Source organism: Peromyscus maniculatus, chromosome 21 (assembly GCF_049852395.1).
Source record: "Peromyscus maniculatus bairdii isolate BWxNUB_F1_BW_parent chromosome 21, HU_Pman_BW_mat_3.1, whole genome shotgun sequence".
In the NCBI taxonomy this organism is placed as follows: Eukaryota; Metazoa; Chordata; class Mammalia; order Rodentia; family Cricetidae; genus Peromyscus; species Peromyscus maniculatus.
Window position 1 is genome coordinate 47,701,643 of NC_134872.1, and position 19,465 is coordinate 47,721,107.

Sequence of the window (19,465 nt, forward strand, 5' to 3'; positions counted from 1 at the left end):
CTGGCCATCCACAGCCCACCTTCTTATAGAACCCAGGACTATCAGCCCAGGGATGATGCCACCCACAATGGACTGGGCCCTCCCCCATTGATCTGTAATAAAGAAAACGCCTTACAGCTAGATCTCATGGAGTCATTTACTCAACTGAGGCTCCTTCCTCTTTGATGACACTAGCTTGAGTCAAATTCACATAAAACCAGTCAGGACATAAATATATCCTCATCCAAGATTAGCACGCTACTGAAGACTCCACGGTGGAGTCCATAGGGCCATCTTGGACAGGAAGTCCTAAAGAAGGCAGGGAAAGCCTTTAAGGAGAGGGTGCAGGGCAGGACAGGGAACAGGCTGTCAGTGTATCTGGCGTGCATCATCTCGCAGGAACGCCACAAGCAAACCTTCGGAGGCCAGGATTCAGAAGGACCCTCTAGTGTCCGTGCTCCAGGGTCCTGGGTGACAGCACCTATGAGTCAACCCAGCTCTTTTTTTACACCCCTGCCCCTGAGTGGCTCTCCAGAGAAACAGGGGTAATTGGGGTTTACAAGAATTTCAGCTCTTCACCAGGTATGCCCCAAACTGGAGAGAAAGGTGTCTTGAGCTAGGCCATGAGCCTCGGGAAGCAGAGGGTCGGACAGGATGGACAGACATTATTGAGGAAATAAGACAAAACACAGGCCTGCAGAGCTGGGGAAAGACCCAAGCAGGAAAGGGAAGGGTGGCGTAGGGGTGCAGTCTGGAAGGGTTGTTGTGGGGCAGGAGGCCTGAGGCAGTACTCCCCATCCCCCACCCCGGGAGGGGGCTGCAAATTAAAATGAGTGTGTGGCCCTCGGACAGACCTGGGATCTGGGTGGGGCTCAGGAGCACAGTGTGGGGCCACATTGTGTTCACGGTGTCTTGAGAACAAGAGGTAAATCGAGTCTCAGAGCCTCCCAGCCGGGCCCGTCTTCCCCTCCAATTACAGAGGACAACCCTAGGCCCCGCCGAGCTCCTGGACACAGGGCCTTTCTGAATGGTGGGGCTTCTCCATTTGCACATCATGAAGCAAGCCCGCTGGTAAGGAGCACACCTCCCAACCCCCTCCAGTCTCTTTCCATCTCTGTTCCGTGAGTATGTCTCTTCATGCAGCTGAGGATCACCTTGATTCTCCTGCTCCTACTTCTCAAGAACTGGCTTACAGGAGTTTATATGCCTCCACAGCTGGCTTGTGGGGAGCTGGGGGTGGAACCCAGGGGTTCCTGCATTCTAGGCAAGGACTCTAGCAACTGAGTTGCAGCCTCAGCCTGAGGCCCTCTCTGTTTTTTTGTTTGCTTGTTTGTTTTGTTTTTTTAAAGCTTCATATGGCCAGGCAGATCTCTGTGAGTTCGAGGCCAGCCTGGTCTACAGAGTGAGTTCCAGGACAGGCACCAAAACTACACAGAGAAACCCTGTCTTGAAAAAACAAAACAAAAACCCCAAAATTTCGTGTGTTGCTTGTTTTTTGAGGCAAGGTTTCTCTGTGTATCCCTGGCTGTCTTGGAACTCACTCTGTGGACCAAGCTGGCCTTGAACTCAGAAATCCACCTGCCTCTGCCTCCTGAGTGCTGGGACTAAGGGTGTGCACCACCATGCCCAGCTGTATTTATTTATTCATTGATTTACGTTAAAAACATATTTTTAAAGATTTATTTATTTATGTGCATGTGAATGTAGGTGCCTGCGGAGGCAAGAAGGAGGTGTCAGGGTCCCTGGAACTAGGGTTTAGGTGGTTGTGAGCTGCCTAATATGGGTGCTGAGAACCAAACCCCGTCCTCTGTAAGATGGGTCAGTCCAAGCATTAACCACTGAGCCAACTTTAGCCCAGATGGTGTCTTGAGGCAACCGACCAGAAAGAATGGGTCAGGTGGTGGCTCAGAGCTGTCCTGTGACGGCACGAACCATTCCATCTCAGAGATACGCTTGAGCACAAGTGCATGTGTACACGCACAAGCCTGCACACAGAAGCATGCATCAATGCAGGCTCACATTTATCCATGCAGATGCAGGCTGCACATCTGCCTCGCTCCTGCCCTGTCTTCCTCAAAGGCTTCCTGCAACAGCCCTGTCTTTGTCTTCCTGTCCAAGATGGTCCCACTGCATGGGCTCCATGAAGACATCTTCGCTGGGGCACTAGTCTGGGTGAGGATATATTTGCACTGGGTGGGTGGGTGGGGCAGGCCAGGGACAGGAAATGTGTCTCCATGGCACAGCCGCACCTTCCTGGGAGGAGGAGGGGGCGAAGACCTCCCTATGGTCCCTCTCCCTCTCCTTTGTCCCCCTGGAGAGGACGAGCAGGCTTGCCAAGTCTTCCGCAGGCCCTGCTTCCCTTGGGCCCTTACCAAGTGACGGCCCGGGACCTCTCAGCAGCACCACAGCTGAGCAGCCATCAGGGAAGGCAGTTGTATGGTGACTAGAGCAGAAATGGGTGCGGACGGGCCCAGAGCAGCACCAGATGGCCAGTCCGTCTGGTCCCACCTGTGGGTGCCCGCGGCCTTTCTCCTTTTCTGCATCCGAGAGCAGGGCCCAGGGAGCGTGGGGGCCTGTGAGTTGCCAGAGAGCCCCACTCTTCTGGTCTTGACCTGCCTCTGTCTGGAGGACCTAGATTTGCATGATCCCAAACGCCTGTGCTTTGTGTTCCTCAGGAGGCACAGGAAAGGTGTGGTGGTAGCAGCAGGAGGCAGAGGGGAAGAGTCCATGGGGAAGGGTTGTTGGGATTCAGCAGGCCATACTCAGCTGGGTGTCCTTAGGTGAGGGCGGTGCTGAGTTTGGAGACCTGGGTGGCTGGGAAGTAAGAGTCCTGTGGATACATCAAAGTCCAAAGAGTCTAATCAGGGCCCTGGATAAGGAGCAGGATCCGGACCTGATCCAAAAGTCCCAAGCTAAACATTGATAATGAGCTCAGGACCATCTGGCGAGGCCTAGGCCTTGCCACCAACCCCCAGGGAAGCCTCAGCTGGGTGGCCCTGCCAGGCTTGCCCTGCCAGGCTTGCTTGGGTCTGTATGGGTGTGCCTGGCTCTTTCTAAGATCAGGTGTGCTTGTGGTGGCTTCCTGGGATGTGATGGGGCCAGGGATGTGTCCAAGGAGAAGAATAGAGAGCCTGCATGGGAAATTTCCTGAGAGATGCCCTTGACAAGAATGGGAAGACATACAACTCAGATATGGAGGTTCTAGCTCTGTACAGAATGAGAAACTGAGGCCTGGAGCAGGCAAGGGACGGATGGCCTCAGAGGGTCTTCATGTTCTACATGGGGACAGCACAAGAAGGATCCAGAGGCCTCAAGTGACCCCATAGGTGTTCTGTCAGAAGCTCCCCTTGGGGACCTGCTTTCTGAAATATGCAGGGTGCAGAGACCCTCCCCCTCTCTAGAGTAGCTGAAGCTGAGGCCCTGGTGGCTGAGGAGGAGTTCCCAGAGTCCTCTATGCTGGAGTCCCTCAGGCCTACTGTGGACATCACTGTGGTCTCAGCCTTAGCATTGATACCCTAGTTTCTGAAGTCCAAGGTGTCCTGGTGCTGCCACCCAGGCCATCCTCGGACAGCAGAGGTCAGACTGGAGGTTCAGGCTGCTGATGTGGAGCCCCACAGAGCCATGCCTGGCCTCCAGGACAGCGAGGGTATGGCAGAGGACACGCTCCGGCTCCAGGGATGGGACACAAGTGCCCAGGGTTTGTCCTCTGGGTCTCTTGCTAAGATCTGTTCCTTCCCCCATATTCCCTCTCCACTTCGGGAAGTGAACCCTTCTTCCAGTCCCAAGCCTCAGAGGCCTCCTCACTTCTGTCCTCCACTCACAGCCTCTGGGTCCCTACAGCAATGTGGGCATCATTGGTCAGTGTCCCATTAGGTTTACCATCTCAGTGGAGGGGAGGTGTCAGCATACAGAATCAGGGCACAAACATTTAGTTCCTTAACAACTCCCGACGTCTGCCTCCGCCCCACTCCCTCCTCAGCCCTGCCATCCACCCCAGTTACACCCTATGTCACATGGCTCCTGCTCAGGACCCTCCAAAAGCATCCTACTGCTCTTGGATACAGTCCACCTGCCACTGGCCCACGTGTCCTGTTTCTGCAACCCCAGCCTGTGTCTTCCTCTCTCTGCAACAGGCTTCCCTGGTCTTTTCTGCCCCTTCTTCCATGAACTCAAGTCTGTTTGTCCCATGCCTACCAGGACCTTTGCACCTGCAATTCCCTCTGCCTGGAATTTCCTTCCCTCAGCTATTCCTCAGTCTGTCTTGCCACTCACATCTCTGCTCCAATCTAACCTCCCCGAGGTCATTCTTGACAGTGGAATGCAGGACTGTGAGGGCGAGGTCTCATCGTCTGCATCAAGGCGAGGTCCCCAGCCAAGTGCCTAGTGCCCTAGCAGGTAAATGCTCAATAAATAGTTTGTTGGACGGATTGATGGATGAGCACTTGCACTGGACTGAACCCCAAGCCTCCTCACCACCCACAGCCTGGCCCCCAAAGGCCATTCACAGGTACACGGATCCATATTCCATAGACCACAGAGGGAGGCCGCCCCTAATTTCTCTGCTCACCCCAAGCCCCTCCTCAGCGCCTCCCCACCTACTTCTTTGCTCTCAACAGTCCAGGCTCTCCTCTCTCAGCAGGCCAATTGCTAGGCCCACACCCTCCTCTCCTTCCCCAAATCTACAAGATCAGGGCCCACCTCCTTCAGGAACGCTCCCATATCAGCTGGCTGTTGCTATGAAAACCACAACAAGGGTAAGCTCATGCCGTGTATCAGTAGCCACTGAGAATTTTATGTGCCTTTGTGTGTGTGTGTGTGTGTGTGTGTGTGTGTGTGTGTGTGTGCGCGCGCGCATGCACACGTGTGTGAGGGATGTGTGCACGTGTGTAATTCTTGGCTCCAGTAGATGTCCGATGTCTTCCTTAATTTTTGTGCAGATTAATTTCTGAGACAGGCTCTCTCACTGAACCTGGAGCTCACTGATGCTGCTAAAATGACTGGCCAGCAAACTCCAGCGACCCCCCTGTCTCTGCCTCCCTGGTACTGGGAATGCAGGTGTACTGCCGCACTTGGCTATTTATGTAATTGCCGGGGATTGAACTTAGATGTATACAGCCAGTATTTCTACCCACTCAGCCATCTCAGTTCTCATGTGCATTTTTTTGTTTTACTCAGCAACTTTCTAGGTACCAATCACTCCCCATGACAGTTGAAGAAATGGCTTCAGAGTGGTTGAGGGGTAGGCCTGAGGACCCCAGCTGTCAGAGACATGGGCGCATCTTCCATAACCCTGTGCTTTTAAAGCTTCGTTTCTCCACCTAGACAAAAGCTTTGGGGAGTCTAGGCTTTGTTAGGGCTTACCTCACACAGTCCCTTTGTATCCTGGACGTCCAATGTTTACTTGGGAAATCAAGGCCACTGTACCTGTGTACACTGGGCCTCACCCCCCATGGATCAATCTGTTGACATGTTCCTAGGCAAAGGGAGACAAGGAGCCTCCGGGAACACCTGGTACCTCTCCCCCACCCCCATCCTGCAGGCCGATGCCCTCCATCCATAGCCTCAGCTCCTCCTAGCACTGCAGGGCTGCTCCCGTCCAGTGCCCAGAGTCCAGAGCAGAGCAGCCATCTCACTGGTCACATTCCTTCCCTGGTGAGTGAGAGGCTTTGGTTCTCATCTCTCCCTGCCTCCCTCTGTCTGGGACTAACCTGGGGGGAAACTGGGGCAGGCCGAAGGACGGACAGCAGGAGGAAGGAGGCAGCGGAGAGTCTTCCCCCAGCCCGGCCCCCCAGGGCTGAAGAAAGGGACGGGGAAGACACAGCCGCCAAGGCCACAGGTTCAGTGGGAGCGCCACATCCTGCACTGTTTGAAAACAGTGATCATGGTAATAACACCTCACATCTGGCACGAGAGTGATGCCCTTGACCCCCCTGACCTCCCAGGTCCTCTCCAGGGCATTCTGCCAGCAGTGTTCATCCTGGAGAAACAGGGCCCGGAGAGGTGTCTACCCAAAGAGCAGGACAGGAGACAGAGAAGGTGCCACTGTGACCAGGGTGCTTTCCTGCCCATCCCCAGCACAGAATGAACCAGGGCCACTAACAGGGATACTGAAGCCAGACTCTCATGGCCCAGCCCCTGTGAAGACACCCTTCCCAGGCCCTTTCTGAAACCCCAGTCCCCATGCCTAGCGTCTGTCATCTCCATGCCCATAGCAAGAATCAGTGCCACTCAATCCCAGGGCGTACTCAGAGGGCTGAGAGGCAACACCTGGATGCAGGGACCATTCAGAGTTTGATTTGCCAAGAGCTCCTAAGCTAGATGGAGTTGGGGACAAGGATCTTGGCAGGTGTTTATATGGAAAAAGAGAGGATGGTTTCAGGCCCGGTTGGAGTTCGAAGAACCGGTAGTAAAATGAACACTTAGGCTCTGTGTTGGTTGAATTGCAATGTCTAAAACAGGGCAGTGCTTGGTTGGAGGTAAGTGAAGGTCAGGCCTGGGTGCTGCTTTCGGCCACGGCTCAAACAAGAGCTCAGAAGGCATCCTGGGAAGAACCAAATGCAGGTGACGGTGGCACCAGACACTGCTTACTGAGTACCTAACTGCAAGCCAGTGGCATGGTTAATGTTGGCGGGACAGACATTTTCTCATGTGACTCTTGCAATAATTCCTGGAGGGAGGGACTGTTATTATCCCTATGTGACCGACGAAGAAATGGACGCCAGGTGGTCAAATGGTGCCACTGAGTCTCAGGGCTCAGCACCCTGGGCAGACAGGTCTGCCTTGGTCACTGGGTGGAGAGGAGAGAGGACCTCTGAGGTGGCGACCCTGTCCCTGGAAGGGCTTGCACGGACTGGATGACAGACTGATGAAGGGACCTGGCAGGCACGCATGTGCTGGGATTCCAGCTGGTTGCCACAGTTAATCCTTTTTTTGGGGGGGCGGAGGTTTAGTTTCTTGAGACAGGGTTTCTCTGTGTAGTCCTGATTGTTCTGGAACTCACTCTGTAGCCCAGGCTGGCCTCAAATTCAGAAATCTGCCTGCCTCTGCCCTGAGTGCTGGGATTAAAGGTGTGTGCCACCACCTGGTGGTTAATTCAGTTTTTAAGATTTTCTTTTACTGTGGTGGTGGTGGTGGTGGTACATATCTTTAATCCTAGCACCTGGGAGGCAGGGGTAGGCAGATCTCTGAGTTCGAGGCCAGCCTCGTCTACAGAGCAAGTTCTAGGACAGGCTCCAAAGCTACACAGAGAAACCCTGTCTCAAAAAGCCAAAAAATTAAAATTAAAGTAAAAAAAATTGCATTTATTTACGTCTGTGTTACATGTATGTGTGCCCACAGAGGCGGGGGAGAGGGTGCCGGATCCTCTGGAGCTGTAGTTACATGAGCTGTGAGCTGACCAACATGGATGCTGGGAACTGAACTTGGCTGTTCTGCATGAGCAGGATGTGCTCTTAACCGCCAAGCCATCTCCCAGCCCTGTGCTGGTCAACCTTGATTGCCAACCTGACAAAGTTTAAAATCACCTAGGGGACAGACTTTGGGGAATGTCTGCGAGGGAGTCTCTAGGTTGGTTAGTTGAGGTAGGAAGGAGGAAGGTATGACCCACCATACATGTGGGCAGCACTGGTCATGGGTTGGGGTCCGGAGACAGGACAAGGAGGAAGTGAGCTGACGACCATCAGCTCCTCACTGAATGGATGCCGCGGGAAGCCGCCCTTCTTCCGTGTGCCACAAACTGTGACCTTCCTGTGTACAGACACAAGCCCTCCTGACTAGAGGCCGCACCCTTCCATCACCTGCTTTTGTCAGGTATTTTTTTGTTGTTGGTTTTGGTTTTGGGTTTTTTTTTTTGGTTTTTTTTTTTTGGTTTTTTTGTTTTGTTTTGTTTGGTTTGGTTTTTTCCACACAGGGTTTTTCTTTAGCTTTGGAGCCTGTCCTGGAACTCACTCTGTAGCCCAGGCTGGCCTCGAACTCACAGAGATCCGCCTGTTCTGCCTCCCGAGTGCTGGGATTAAAGGCGTGCGCCACCACCCGGCTTTGTCAGGTATTTTTGTCACAGCAACGACCTGTAACTAATACTTCTGGGCTGGGATATGGCACCCTGCTCACCCTGGCCCAGCTCTTCTCCACCACACACTGCCATGGCTTTTAGCATGACCCTTTCCCTCTAGTAGGATCTCACTTTAAGGTACTTGTCGGAGCACCCAGTGCTCGGGATCCTTTAACCTGACCTGACCTGAGAGGTCCTCCTACCCACAAGGAGAAATCAGGGCAGGCAAGGTCAAGCCTCCCACACACCTGCCCTGGCCCCTCCCATGGACAGAGGGAGGGAGCTGTCCCTGAGGATGTACAAGAGAGCAGGAGCAGGGTGGGTCTGCGGCTGCTGGACAGGCTGGGAGGAGCAGGGGCCTGGAATTTCAAAGGCTTTCTAAGTGGGGGGCACTGGAATGTGGTTCTACGAAGAATGGAGTCATTTGGGCATGGGGAGCCGTTCCCAGTGAGGCCGGGCCTGGCCCAGAGCAGGGGTGGGATGGGGTAGGGAAGACACGCGGCTGGCATGCAGCCCCGGCACAAGCCCGTTATTAACTCTTAGCCTGAGGTGAGACTCTTCACCTCCCGGCCTGTTTCCTCTCCTGGACACAGCGATAACAAAACCTGCCCGGTGAGGCCTGGCAGAGATAAATGGTCTCAGCCTCTGTGGAAAGCCGCGCTGTGTGCATTCGGTGAGGCCTTGTTATTACACAGGGGTGGATTTGGGGAGGGCCTCTCCGGTCTGACCTGAAATGTCACTCAGACAGGATGCTGGATCCTGTCTTTTCCTGAGGGAAGCCCAGGGGGCCAGCGGCGCCTGCTTCTAAAGAAGGGAGTGTTCATCCGCTAATGTTGGCTGATGGTTTTTGGACGACATGGCTGATTCCATCTAAGCTCCAGCCCTGACTGTTGAGGGACAGGTCCCACCACAAGGGCAGCTGTTGCCCTCCTGGGCACGGCGCCCATTCGCCTGTCCATCCCTTCCTGTAGGAAATCAGTGCTCCCACACTCTACCCTGTCCCCGGGAGAGGAACATTCCTGGAGTAGATGTGGGTCAGGGGCACAGGGGGAAGGCTGAGGTCCCCACTGGGCTGGGCTCCCGTTTCTGGGCCTGTGTCTTAGACTTTGCCACTGAAGCGATGCTGGCTGGTTCTGGGGGACCCAGGGAAGTCAGGGAGCCTTTGGAACCCAGAGAACAAGGACAAGGCTCTCTAAAGGAATGCAGCAAGTCTGAAGTGGGGGGCCTCAGGAGTGGGGCCAACTGTTGTCGTCGTCCTCAGGAACAGCTGGGCTCCTTGCTTTTCAGACAGGACCTTACTATGTATCTCGGCCGGGCTGGATTTGCTGTGCAGACCAGGCTTGAATAAAACTCAGAGGTCCGCTTGCATCTGCCTCCAACGTGCTGGGACTAAAGGTGCACGACACCATGCTTGAAATCTGTCTACTTTCTAAGTGGAACCCCGTTCATCATCTGGCTGGCTGCGTGTCCTATTAGCTCCGCGTCTTCCAGGAGCAGAGTGAGGTCCACTTGTTTAACCTGCAGAGTGGGGGAGCCAGGGTCAGAATCTGGTCTCTTGACTACAGCAGCCTCTGGCCACCCCTCGGCAGTGTGGAGGAATCTGGAGGACTGGGGGGTGTAGTTCAGCATGGGCTGTTTGCCCTGGGTTCCATTCCACAGGGGTGGAGGGAGAGGAGAGGAGAGAAAAAGGGCAGGAGATGGAGGGGGTGGGGGTGGGGAGGGGGAGGGGGAAGCCAGCCTGTCAGCATGGACCCCTAACTGTTGAAGTGTGGCTAGGGTCCCACGGCCTGATCCTGGCAGAGCCGTATCTCCTGTCGTCCCCCCCCCCCCCGCCCCCCCTGGCCTCAGTTGACCTTCCTGTCTACAGACACAAGCCCTCCTGACTGGAGGCCGCAAGAACAGGGGTGTGTGCTGGAGGACACAGGAGTAGAGGCTGCAGAGGCCAGGAACACCTGCCACAGTGCCAGAGTGAGTCTGTTCTGCAGTTATCCTCCGGTTCAGAGATCAACAGGGCAGGGGAGGAGAAGGGCCTGTGGCCAGCAGCCCTGGGAAAGGCCGCAGTCTGCTCTTGGATCCCGCCGGGCCCCGCTTGAGGGGACTCTCTCAATCCTGCTGTGACCAGCCCTCCTTGTCCGTTTAGAAAGTGTAAGTAACATCCACGGTCAGGAGGGCGTTCTCAGTCTGCTCTCCACACAGAAGAGGTCCAAGAAGAGAGGCCAGGCAGAGGCAGAGGGAAGGCAGTGAGCCCCATCCTGGGCTGCTGCCTTGATGAAGAGGGCCACATGCTCACTGCACAGGATGGGGAGCTGGCACACAGAGCGCCCGCCCAGAGAAAAGGACCGTCTATAGGTCTTGGGCGAACTGGCTCTCATCCTGTCTTAGGCTTCAGAGAGGAGGCACAGACAGCCTGAGGAAGAGTGGAGTCCCTGCCACAAGAGGGCACCAGGTGGCCTGAATGATGGGGGTTGGCAGGAGGTCTGCTGGGCCTGCTGGGCTTGGAGAGTGGTAGAGACCCCTGGGTGCCCCATCCTGGGGTGGTTCTCCAGGAGAGCCTTGAACGACAAGCTGGAAGGCTAGTCACCTGTCATATGGTTTTCCTTGGGCTATTTCTGGGATTTTAGCAAAATCCTGTGTGAAGGTTCTGGCCTGGGCTCGCTGTGCTGGGGGTAGCTGAGGAGAGGCTGTGGTCTACCTTTGGGCCAACATACTAAGAGATAGCAGTAGTCCCTAGGGCTTCCCTGAGGGGCTGCAGAGGAGGAGAGTCTTGTGAAATGGTTCTCCTCCTCCCCCTGGTCCACGCTAGCCTGTGAGGTGAGTTTCACCTCCAGGTCCCTTCTCCATCTGGGCTCCCAGCAATTGGGGTCTTGTTGTGCAAGAGCTCGTCCACCCCGGCAACTCTAAGTTCTATGCTGGGGTTTCTTCGAGAAGAAACAGCAATGGCCACAGACTTCACAACAGCCCTGGACTGGCCCGAATGAAGGCCCTCTCTCTCTGAGGCCTGCCCGTTCTGCCATCTAGACCCCTGCCAGGAAAGACAGCACAAGTGACTGCACTCACTGAGGCAGAATTTAAAAATAATTATATTAATAATAAATATGTTAAGTTACATTTAAAACAATAAATAGAAAAATAAACTGATAAATAAAATCATCAGGTACAAAATGTTTCAAAACTCCAACCAAGAAGAAAAAAAGAAAAAAGAAAAGAAAAAAACACACACAGACAGACAGCTGACAGACTAGACAAATGGACATTAGGGAAGGGTGCAAAATGCAACCTTGGGAACCCTTCACAGTTTACACCACGGCTCCCTCCTCTCCAGCTCACCCTCTCCCCTCCCCAGCTTGGGAACTGGACTCGCAGGGGCTGACATCTCTGGGGACTCCAGCAATGCAGGGAAGCATCTGGTCCACGCCAGCGTCTTCTGCAGAGCAGCCGAGTCCCGGGCTGGTGGGTGAGGTGGAGGTCTCCCTGCGGGAGCAGAGGCAGGTGGAGGACCAGGTCTACAGAGGCAGGTCGGTGCTGTTGTGCCGAGTCTTCCTGACAGTGCCGTCATCTCGGGGCAGAGCCCTCTGCAGGTTGGACATGGCCACGGTCTTCTTGAGGTCAATCACGGCATAGGAGTCTGAGCTGCGGGCAGAGTGTGGGGTGGGTCCAGGAGCTCCAGGGACTGAGGGGTTCTGGGACCCCTTGGGACGGTCTGTGCCCCAGCCCTTAAGCTCCACCTGGATGTAGTTGAGCTGCCGTGAGGGCTCAGGGCCTGGCCGGCGGAAATCAAAGCTGAAGACCCTTGGGGAGCCTCGGCGGCGGGTCAGCGGGACAGGGAAGCTGCTGTGGTTACGGGAAGAGGCCCTGGTGCTGGTGGGTTTCTGTAGTGGGGTTTCATCCTCCTCACCATCGGGGAAGCCATTTGAGGATGGTGTGAGCCCATCCCTGGAGTCCCCGTCATCCCCAGCCTCCCCGCCCAGCTGCTGGACTTGGCTCTCCCACACAGGGGGGAGTGGGGGAAGGTTCTCATAGTGCAGCAGGGCAGCCCGGCGGTGGGCCAGGCCACTCCACCCTGGCTCCTCCGGGCTCAGTCTCCAGCCAGCCCCTGGCCGCAGGCTCCCGCTGACATTCTCGTAGGTGCATTTGGGCTGGGCTGGGCACTCAGAAGGCCCTTCGTTGTTGTTGTTGTGGTGGGGAGGGTCGTGCATGCTGGGGCAGAGGCTCTGACACTTCATCACCTGCCGGTGAGCAGGGGTGGGGCCCAACACGAACTTGACCTGCCCTGGCTGCAAGAACACCTGTGGGTCCCGCTGGGTGGAACCCCGGGTCTGTGGTGGAAAGGGTGCCCGGCCCTCAGGCAGTGGCTGCAGGCAGTGGCGACTCCTGCGGTGGTCTTCTTCGCCAGTCGGTGTGTTGACATAGGTGTGGGACTGCAGGGGAGAGAAGGGAAACCGTGGGCTCCGGGGCTGGGAGGACGGAGAAGGCGGGGGCCGCAGCAGAGAAGACAGGAAAAGAGCCCGAGTTTCTTCTGCTGCTCCAAACCTCCCACCACGCTGCCACCCTTCCGGGGTAGAAAGGGGCCACTGAGTTTCTGTTCCTTCCCACAATCTTTCCTAGGCCCCATCCTGTGGGAGCCCACGGAGGCTTCCTAGTGAGACCTTCTCAGGGTCAGAGACTCCGGGCTCGCTTTACCCAGCAGGGCTGCATAACGGGATGATCTGGCCAGGGGCGTGGTTACCGGGTCTTTGGAAGGGTCTACACTTTGTACATCTGTGCTTTGATCTTGCAAGAGGGAGGTCTTTTGCCTCTCCCCTTGGCATATTATAAAAAGCCCCTTTGAATAAAGCTCTGGGTGGCTGGATATTGACCCAGGGCCCTCCCGAAGCTGTCCTGTGTCTCTGTCTTTCTCTTCATCTCCATCTCCATTTCTATCTAATACTTCCTCATTCCTCTCTTCCCCACAAGAACCCTTCGACAGGTCGGAGCTGGACTCCCACGGATTCCCACATCATCCCCACCTACAGTGCAGCCTACCACATGCACACCTGTTCATCGGAGCCAATGAGGGTGTGGGTGGACTCTTCTCCAAGCGAGGGGTGTCGCAGGCTGCTTGTGGAGGGTCTGCGGGTAGCGGAGAACCGTGTGCCCTCTCCAGGGCAGCCAGGGCAACCATTGGAGAGGCTGGAGACAGTGTAGCCTAGTGGTGGCAGCCAAGGGGGAGAGGTATGGGAATGACTTGGCAATCACTTACAATCACCTGCATACATTTGTGGGGTGCCTTGCAACTCTCAAGGCCCCTACTGTGACTGACCACACTGAACCGGAAGCCTTTCATTCTCCTTTACCTCTGCAATCGAACCCTGGCCTGCCTTCTGAAGCCATCATGAGGCTGACCCAGCCTCCTCCTCTATCACAGCCTTCCTTCAAACACTGAAGGTACACCTGTGCCCATCCCTGGACCATCCCATGACCCCAGTCAAGTTTTGCCAGTGAGTACCACAGAAACTCCACAAACACAGGGGCCTTTTCTGTCCCTTCTGTTCCTCACAGACCAGGCCAGGGAACACAGAGCAACAGCAGCTGTGCAGTCTGACTCGGTGACCCAGCAAGCACAGACTGTGGGACTCTGCACAGTCATGGCCAGAGATGGCTGCACCAGCAAGCAGGAGAGGGGCATGCTGTACGTATCCCAGCCCAGGAGACAGAAGGAAGCAAAAAGCTCCAGACTGCTGTTTCTATGGCAACCCAACGTCTTCCTGTCTGCTCCCCAACCATTAGTCGACCCAAGGCCCAGGACTCTGCAGCTCCAGCTTGAGTCACCCAATTGGCCCTGCCCAGGGCTGATCCATCCTCAGGATGGTTCTGATGATGGCTGAAATGTCCAGAAAAGCTGGCTCAATCCAGCTGTCCCTACCTGCTAGCTTGACTTGGGCCTCCTAGACTTGTGCTCATGAGTATACACACTAGGGTTCCTGGGGTGGGGGCCTCCTCACCAGTGGGCTGGGAAGGCCCTCGAGGGAGGTCGAGCTCTTGGGGGTGGCTGTTGCGTGTGATGATGACTGGCTCTTCCATCACGTTGATGCTGTTACACTGCATGAGGTCCTGCAGCAGGTTGAAGATTTCCTCTGCCCGCGAGCACTTAAAAGCAAAGATCCCTGGAGAAGGCAAAGAGGTAATGAGGCCCCTCCCACCCCGGCTGACTAGTCAGAAGGAAACATCCCTGACTCCAGTCCCACACTGGTGCTTCTCCCTCCTGAGCATTTGTCCCGGGGGCATCCCAGAACCCCAGACGGGGTAAACCGACAGCATCTGGCTCCTACACTACCCACTACTGTCATCCCAAGACCCGGCACTGCAGCCACATTCTCCAAGGTACAGCTGTTTTCATAAGGCTGGGTGCCTTCTGGGGTGAGGGGAAAACCACAGAGAGTTGCCCCATCTTCCCGTTCCTACCACTCCCTGCCCCTCAGGAAAAGTAAGCTTCATCCAGCGAGTAGCCAAATCCACCCCACGGCCCTCTAGGGACAGCTGGGTCTGACCTACTCCCAGATCATTCACAGAACACTCAGCCCAAAGGCTAGTCAGGAAGCAAAGGCCTCCTGTCCCTGCACACAGGTCCCTCACAGAGCTTGGGCAGAGCAGAAGAGACAGGGCAAGGCTGCCCCGTGGCTCCTGAGTGCAGCTGGCCTCTAAGCCCTGCCCAGTCCAGTCTGTCCCCAAACGGGGAGGACTGGGCTGAGCACCTGGAATGCAATGGCTCTGAAGAAGCTAGCCTGGAGCTCTGTAACACAGGATGGTGGAATTCAGGAGAAGCTACAGGGACACCTTATGCACACATCCACAGCAATGGTAGACATCACCAGGTATGGCACCACACACTCCTAGTTAGTCACGAAGTTCAGGGCTAGCCTGAGCTACCCATTAAAACTGTCTCAAAAGACCAGGGGGAGGGGTGGATCTGTGGCATAACGTTTGCCTAGCACGCACAGGCTCTGGGTTTAACCCTCAGCACCACAGCCACATAATGATAAATACAGTTAAATGGGAACATGGACAATGAACATTATATTACTGTTACAATGTTATCATTAGCCCTAGTATAGGGTAACAGATGTTTGTAGAAACAGAGTGAGAAAGGGCTATCCTGGCAGGAAATGTAAAAGCTGGAAAAGACACAAAGAGACAGTGACACACTGCTGTGATCCCAGCACTTGGGACGTAACAGGAGACTTACCTTGAGTCTGGAGACCAGTGAAGGCCACATATAACAAGACCATCACAAAGGGGGTGGGTGGGGGAAGGGAGGAGGGAGAGGAGGAGAAAGGAAGGGACGAAGGGAGGGAAGGAGGGAGGAGGGTGTGTATGTGGAGGGGGTGGGGTCAGAGAAAGCCTGGTATCAGGAGAAGCCCTTTCAGGTGCCAAGTGTCGATCAACCTCACCAGGAGCAAGACTGCCCTGCATCACCTCTCTGTTCACATGCCATGCTTTCCTGTACCCATGAACTACAGGGATGAGGTGGGGGGTGGGGGAAAGCCTCACAGCAGTCAACCCGGAGACTCACTGGTTTGTCACTGTCTCAGGAGAGACACTGATCTCCTCTACCTATGCTCATCTGCAGCACAATCCTAAGGACTCCTTGTGCTGAGCCACATCTGGACCTAACAGGCAAGCCCAGACCTAATGGAGCAACCATCTGCCCCCGACCTCGGCTGCAGAGGGACATGTCAGGGATCCAGTGCACTCCACTGCTGCCCTGACCTCGGCTGCAGAGGGACATGTCAGGGATCCAGTGCACTGCACTGCTGCCCTGACCTCGGCTGCAGAGGGACATGTCAGGGATCCAGTGCACTCCACTGCTGCCCTGACCTCGGCTGCAGAGGGACATGTCAGGGGTCCAGTGCACTCCACTGCTGCCCTGACCTCGGCTGCAGAGGGACATGTCAGGGATCCAGTGCACTGCACTGCTGCCCTGACCTCGGCTGCAGAGGACATGTCAGGGATCCAGTGCACTGCACTGCTGCCCTGACCTCGGCTGCAGAGGACATGTCAGGGATCCAGTGCACTGCACTGCTGCCCTGACCTCGGCTGCAGAGGGACATGTCAGGGATCCAGTGCACTCCACTGCTGCCCTGACCTCGGCTGCAGAGGACATGTCAGGGATCCAGTGCACTGCACTGCTGCCCTGAGCTCGGCTGCAGAGGGACATGTCAGGGATCCAGTGCACTCCACTGCCCACAGGTGATGGCAGACAAAGGTCGGGCTCTTGAAGGTTAATCTGTATATGAGAGACCCAAGATGCTGCTTCCCCAGATCTCCATCCCAAGCCACTCAGTCCAGAGCAGCCCAGTCTTCCACCTACCTCTCTTCACTATGGGGTATGGGGCCCAGGTGTATGACATGATAGCTCAGAGGTTTTGTCCTTACTGCAAGGGCAGCAGGACCCTGGAACCACGGCAACAATGGGAAGAGTGGGTTGTCTTTCCTGGGTGGGCTCTGGCCTAGGAGCACTGGCTACTTCATGGATTGTGCAACCAGTGACCCACAAAGGCTCCCAGGAGGAACAGCAGTGACTGAGTTGTGGAGAGTACTGGTCTGGGTCCACGTGATTCTCATAACACAGGCTGTGGGCCCCTGGCTAGGGCTTTTCCCTGCTCTGAGCACCACCGCCAAGTCTGATGTCCGAGGGTCGGATGTTCGGGGCCATTCTCCAGTTCTGTAACAATTCATGTCCCTGTCCTGGAGGCGGAGTGGGTACTCACCCTGGCCCGTCTGACAGCGGCGGCCACTCTCGAAGGAGAAGAGGTTGGAGTCGTAACCGTAGCGCCGCAGGCAGAGGTAAGGCCAGCGGACAGCTTCCCGCTGGTGCAGATGCAGCACCACCTCACTCTGGGTCAGCTCCATCACCCCCGAGCCCAGCTCCACCCCTTCATCATCCACGTTTGTCACCTGGAGGGAGAGCGAGCCAGGGTCAGCAGAGAACCCAGGAAGTCGAAGCCACTGGGAGGGGCAGTGTCATGCAGGGCTAGGCCGGGAGACCGAGCTGCTCTTAGCTGTACCACAGGTACGCTGGCTCCCCTGGGTCACACAGAGCAGTGCCACGGGTCATGACAGTTCTCTGCCACTTGCACAGACAGCAAGGAGGTTGTTGACCTCCAAGGCCAGGTGGCTAGCTGCTCAATGTTCAAGGACTTCCTGGGGCTCAATATTCAAAGGCCAGGATGGCCACGAGGAAGGGTTTAACTGCTAACTCAAAGTCGGGAGACTTGCTGACAGGCCCAAGGCAGAACAAACACAGCCAGCCTCCAACCCCAACAGTGCAAGCCTGCCGAGGGCTCCCTCTCCAGGCGGGAAGGAGAAACACTGGCCCCGGGAAACCCCAGTGTGAGGAGAAGGCCCCTCCTATGGGATGTGCAAGCTAAGGTTCAGTGAAACACCACTAGAGTCTCTCTGGGGGGACGCATGCTCTCTTTAAAACACATTATTCTTGGTGGTAAGACGGGGGTGGGGGGGTGAGCGTGGAGAACAACCAAAAATAATAAAGAAAGCTTAGCACACCCCCCCCCCAACTACCTCAGAAGCCAGAGCCAAGCACAAGGAGCCTTAATGAGTCCCCGACCACAGCCTGTCCTCTCCCCTTCCCCAGAGATACCGGAGGCCTAAACCGGACAGGCCACTGGGAACTCAGGTGGGGCGAGGCTCTGGGTACCTTGAACTTGGTAGGGTGGTTGTGTGGCACGCTGTCTCTGTCCAGGCAGCTGCAGCAGCTCCCCATGGTGTCAGAGCAGCCTGTCCACCCTAGGGAGAGAAGGGACGAGCAGGTCACCAGCACCCGGCCAAGCAGCTCTCAGAAGACTGACCACTGCACTGCGAGCGCGTCCGTCCTCTGGCCGAGGCCGCATGACACAGACACACCCTGAGGGAATCCTCTCAATCCACAGCAAACACGCTCGGGGTAAACATTAATTCACGTCAGAAAGAGTTCAGAATTCCTGCAGTGTGGGGACGGCAGGCGTCTCAGAGGTTAACGGTCAGGCTGGCCCTGGAAAACACACGGGATTCTGACCCGCGGAGTGACAAGGACGGAGTCTTGAGCTGGAAAGGTAGCATGGCTGTACAGGGCCCGGGGAGTGGCTGCCTCCGCTGTGTGACGGCCTGAGTTCCTCCTCTGGATTCAGCAAAGGTGGTGCCACCTGGGTGTCCCAGACACCATCCTGGTCCTTTCTCTCCTCCTCATGTTCACCCATTCCACTCCACCCATGCTCTATCTTTCCTCCCTGCCCACCCCACTATCCACCGGAAATTAGTATTTCTGATAGTCTCTTCAAGTAAACTGTTGCTACACTGTGATCATAAAACACAGTGAGCCAGGCGGTGATGGCGCACGCCTTTAATCCCAGCACTCGGGAGGCTGAAGCAGGAGGATCTCTCTGAGTTTGAGGCCAGCCTGGGTACAGAGTGAGTTCCAGGACAGGCTCCAAAGTTACACAGAGAAACCCTGTCTCAAAAAACCAAAAGACAAAACAAAACCAAACAAACAACAAAACCAAACAACCACCACCACCACCACCACCACCACCACCACCACCAGGAACAAGCCCACCCTTAATGACTGAACACTGGAACTCACAGAGATCTTCTTGTCTCTACTTTCCACGTGCTGGGGGAAAGAGCGCATACTACCAGGCTGGGCTCAAACTAGCGTGATTTTTTTAAAACCTTGATTAGGCATTTCTTCACTGAGGGAAAAAAATGTTGGCACTGAGCATGTAGCTTAGGGGTAGATACTTTATATGAAGCACCAGATTCAATTCTCAGCACTCCAAAACTAAAACAACTAACAAAATGCTGAGTTTTCTTCCCAAAGACCAAGCGAGATAAGAGACCTTAGCCAGCTTTTCCCTTCAGGTAATTGGATGACATGTCTCGACAGACAGGTTTCTGCCTTAATATGGAGAGGAAACCACTCAGACCTTTGTGACCTGAGGGAACAAGAAATACTTGGACAGATCCCAAAAAGAGGTTTTGTTGTTGTTTTGGTCTTTGTGTGGAAAATCCAATCCCGTGCTCCGCGCTCGCTACACAAGTGTTCTGCTGTGGAGCGACACTCTAGGCCCAGCCGGCAGTCTAAAGAGGTTCACTTGGCTGCAAAAAGCCACGAGGCTGTGGATTATCCAGGAACTTCTGCGGCTGAGGAAGAGCCTGGAACAACCCATTGACCTGTTCCCTACATTCCTCCCAAGAAACTCGACAGAGCGACACCTAGCCGCGGTTCTTACCTCACCCAGGCCATCGGGGAGCCGACCGTGGGAGGGGCATGGGAAAGGATTCCCACTTTACTCCCCCCGTCCTTGGTGGGATGTCATGGCAGAGTCTGCAGAGAAGTCACCGGGATCCCTGTGGGTCACACCTGGAGCTCACCTAGCACACGAGACAGAGACCAGACATTAA

The 19,465-nt window shown here is 55.4% G+C and overlaps 1 protein-coding gene across 1 annotated transcript; it reads right to left on the bottom strand.

The window, feature by feature from the left end:
• Nucleotides 1-11,086: 11,086 nt before the first annotated feature.
• Nucleotides 11,087-19,431, bottom strand: Frs3 (fibroblast growth factor receptor substrate 3). Its single transcript, XM_006996917.3, has 6 exons — nt 19,294-19,431; nt 17,724-17,812; nt 16,777-16,963; nt 14,011-14,172; nt 13,063-13,214; nt 11,087-12,447 (listed from the first exon to the last, which is right to left on the bottom strand). Exons 2-6 carry the CDS (start codon nt 17,787-17,789, stop codon nt 11,533-11,535), a joined length of 1,482 nt encoding a protein of 493 aa, XP_006996979.3. The 5' UTR covers nt 17,790-17,812; nt 19,294-19,431; the 3' UTR covers nt 11,087-11,532.
• Nucleotides 19,432-19,465: the final 34 nt, after the last annotated feature.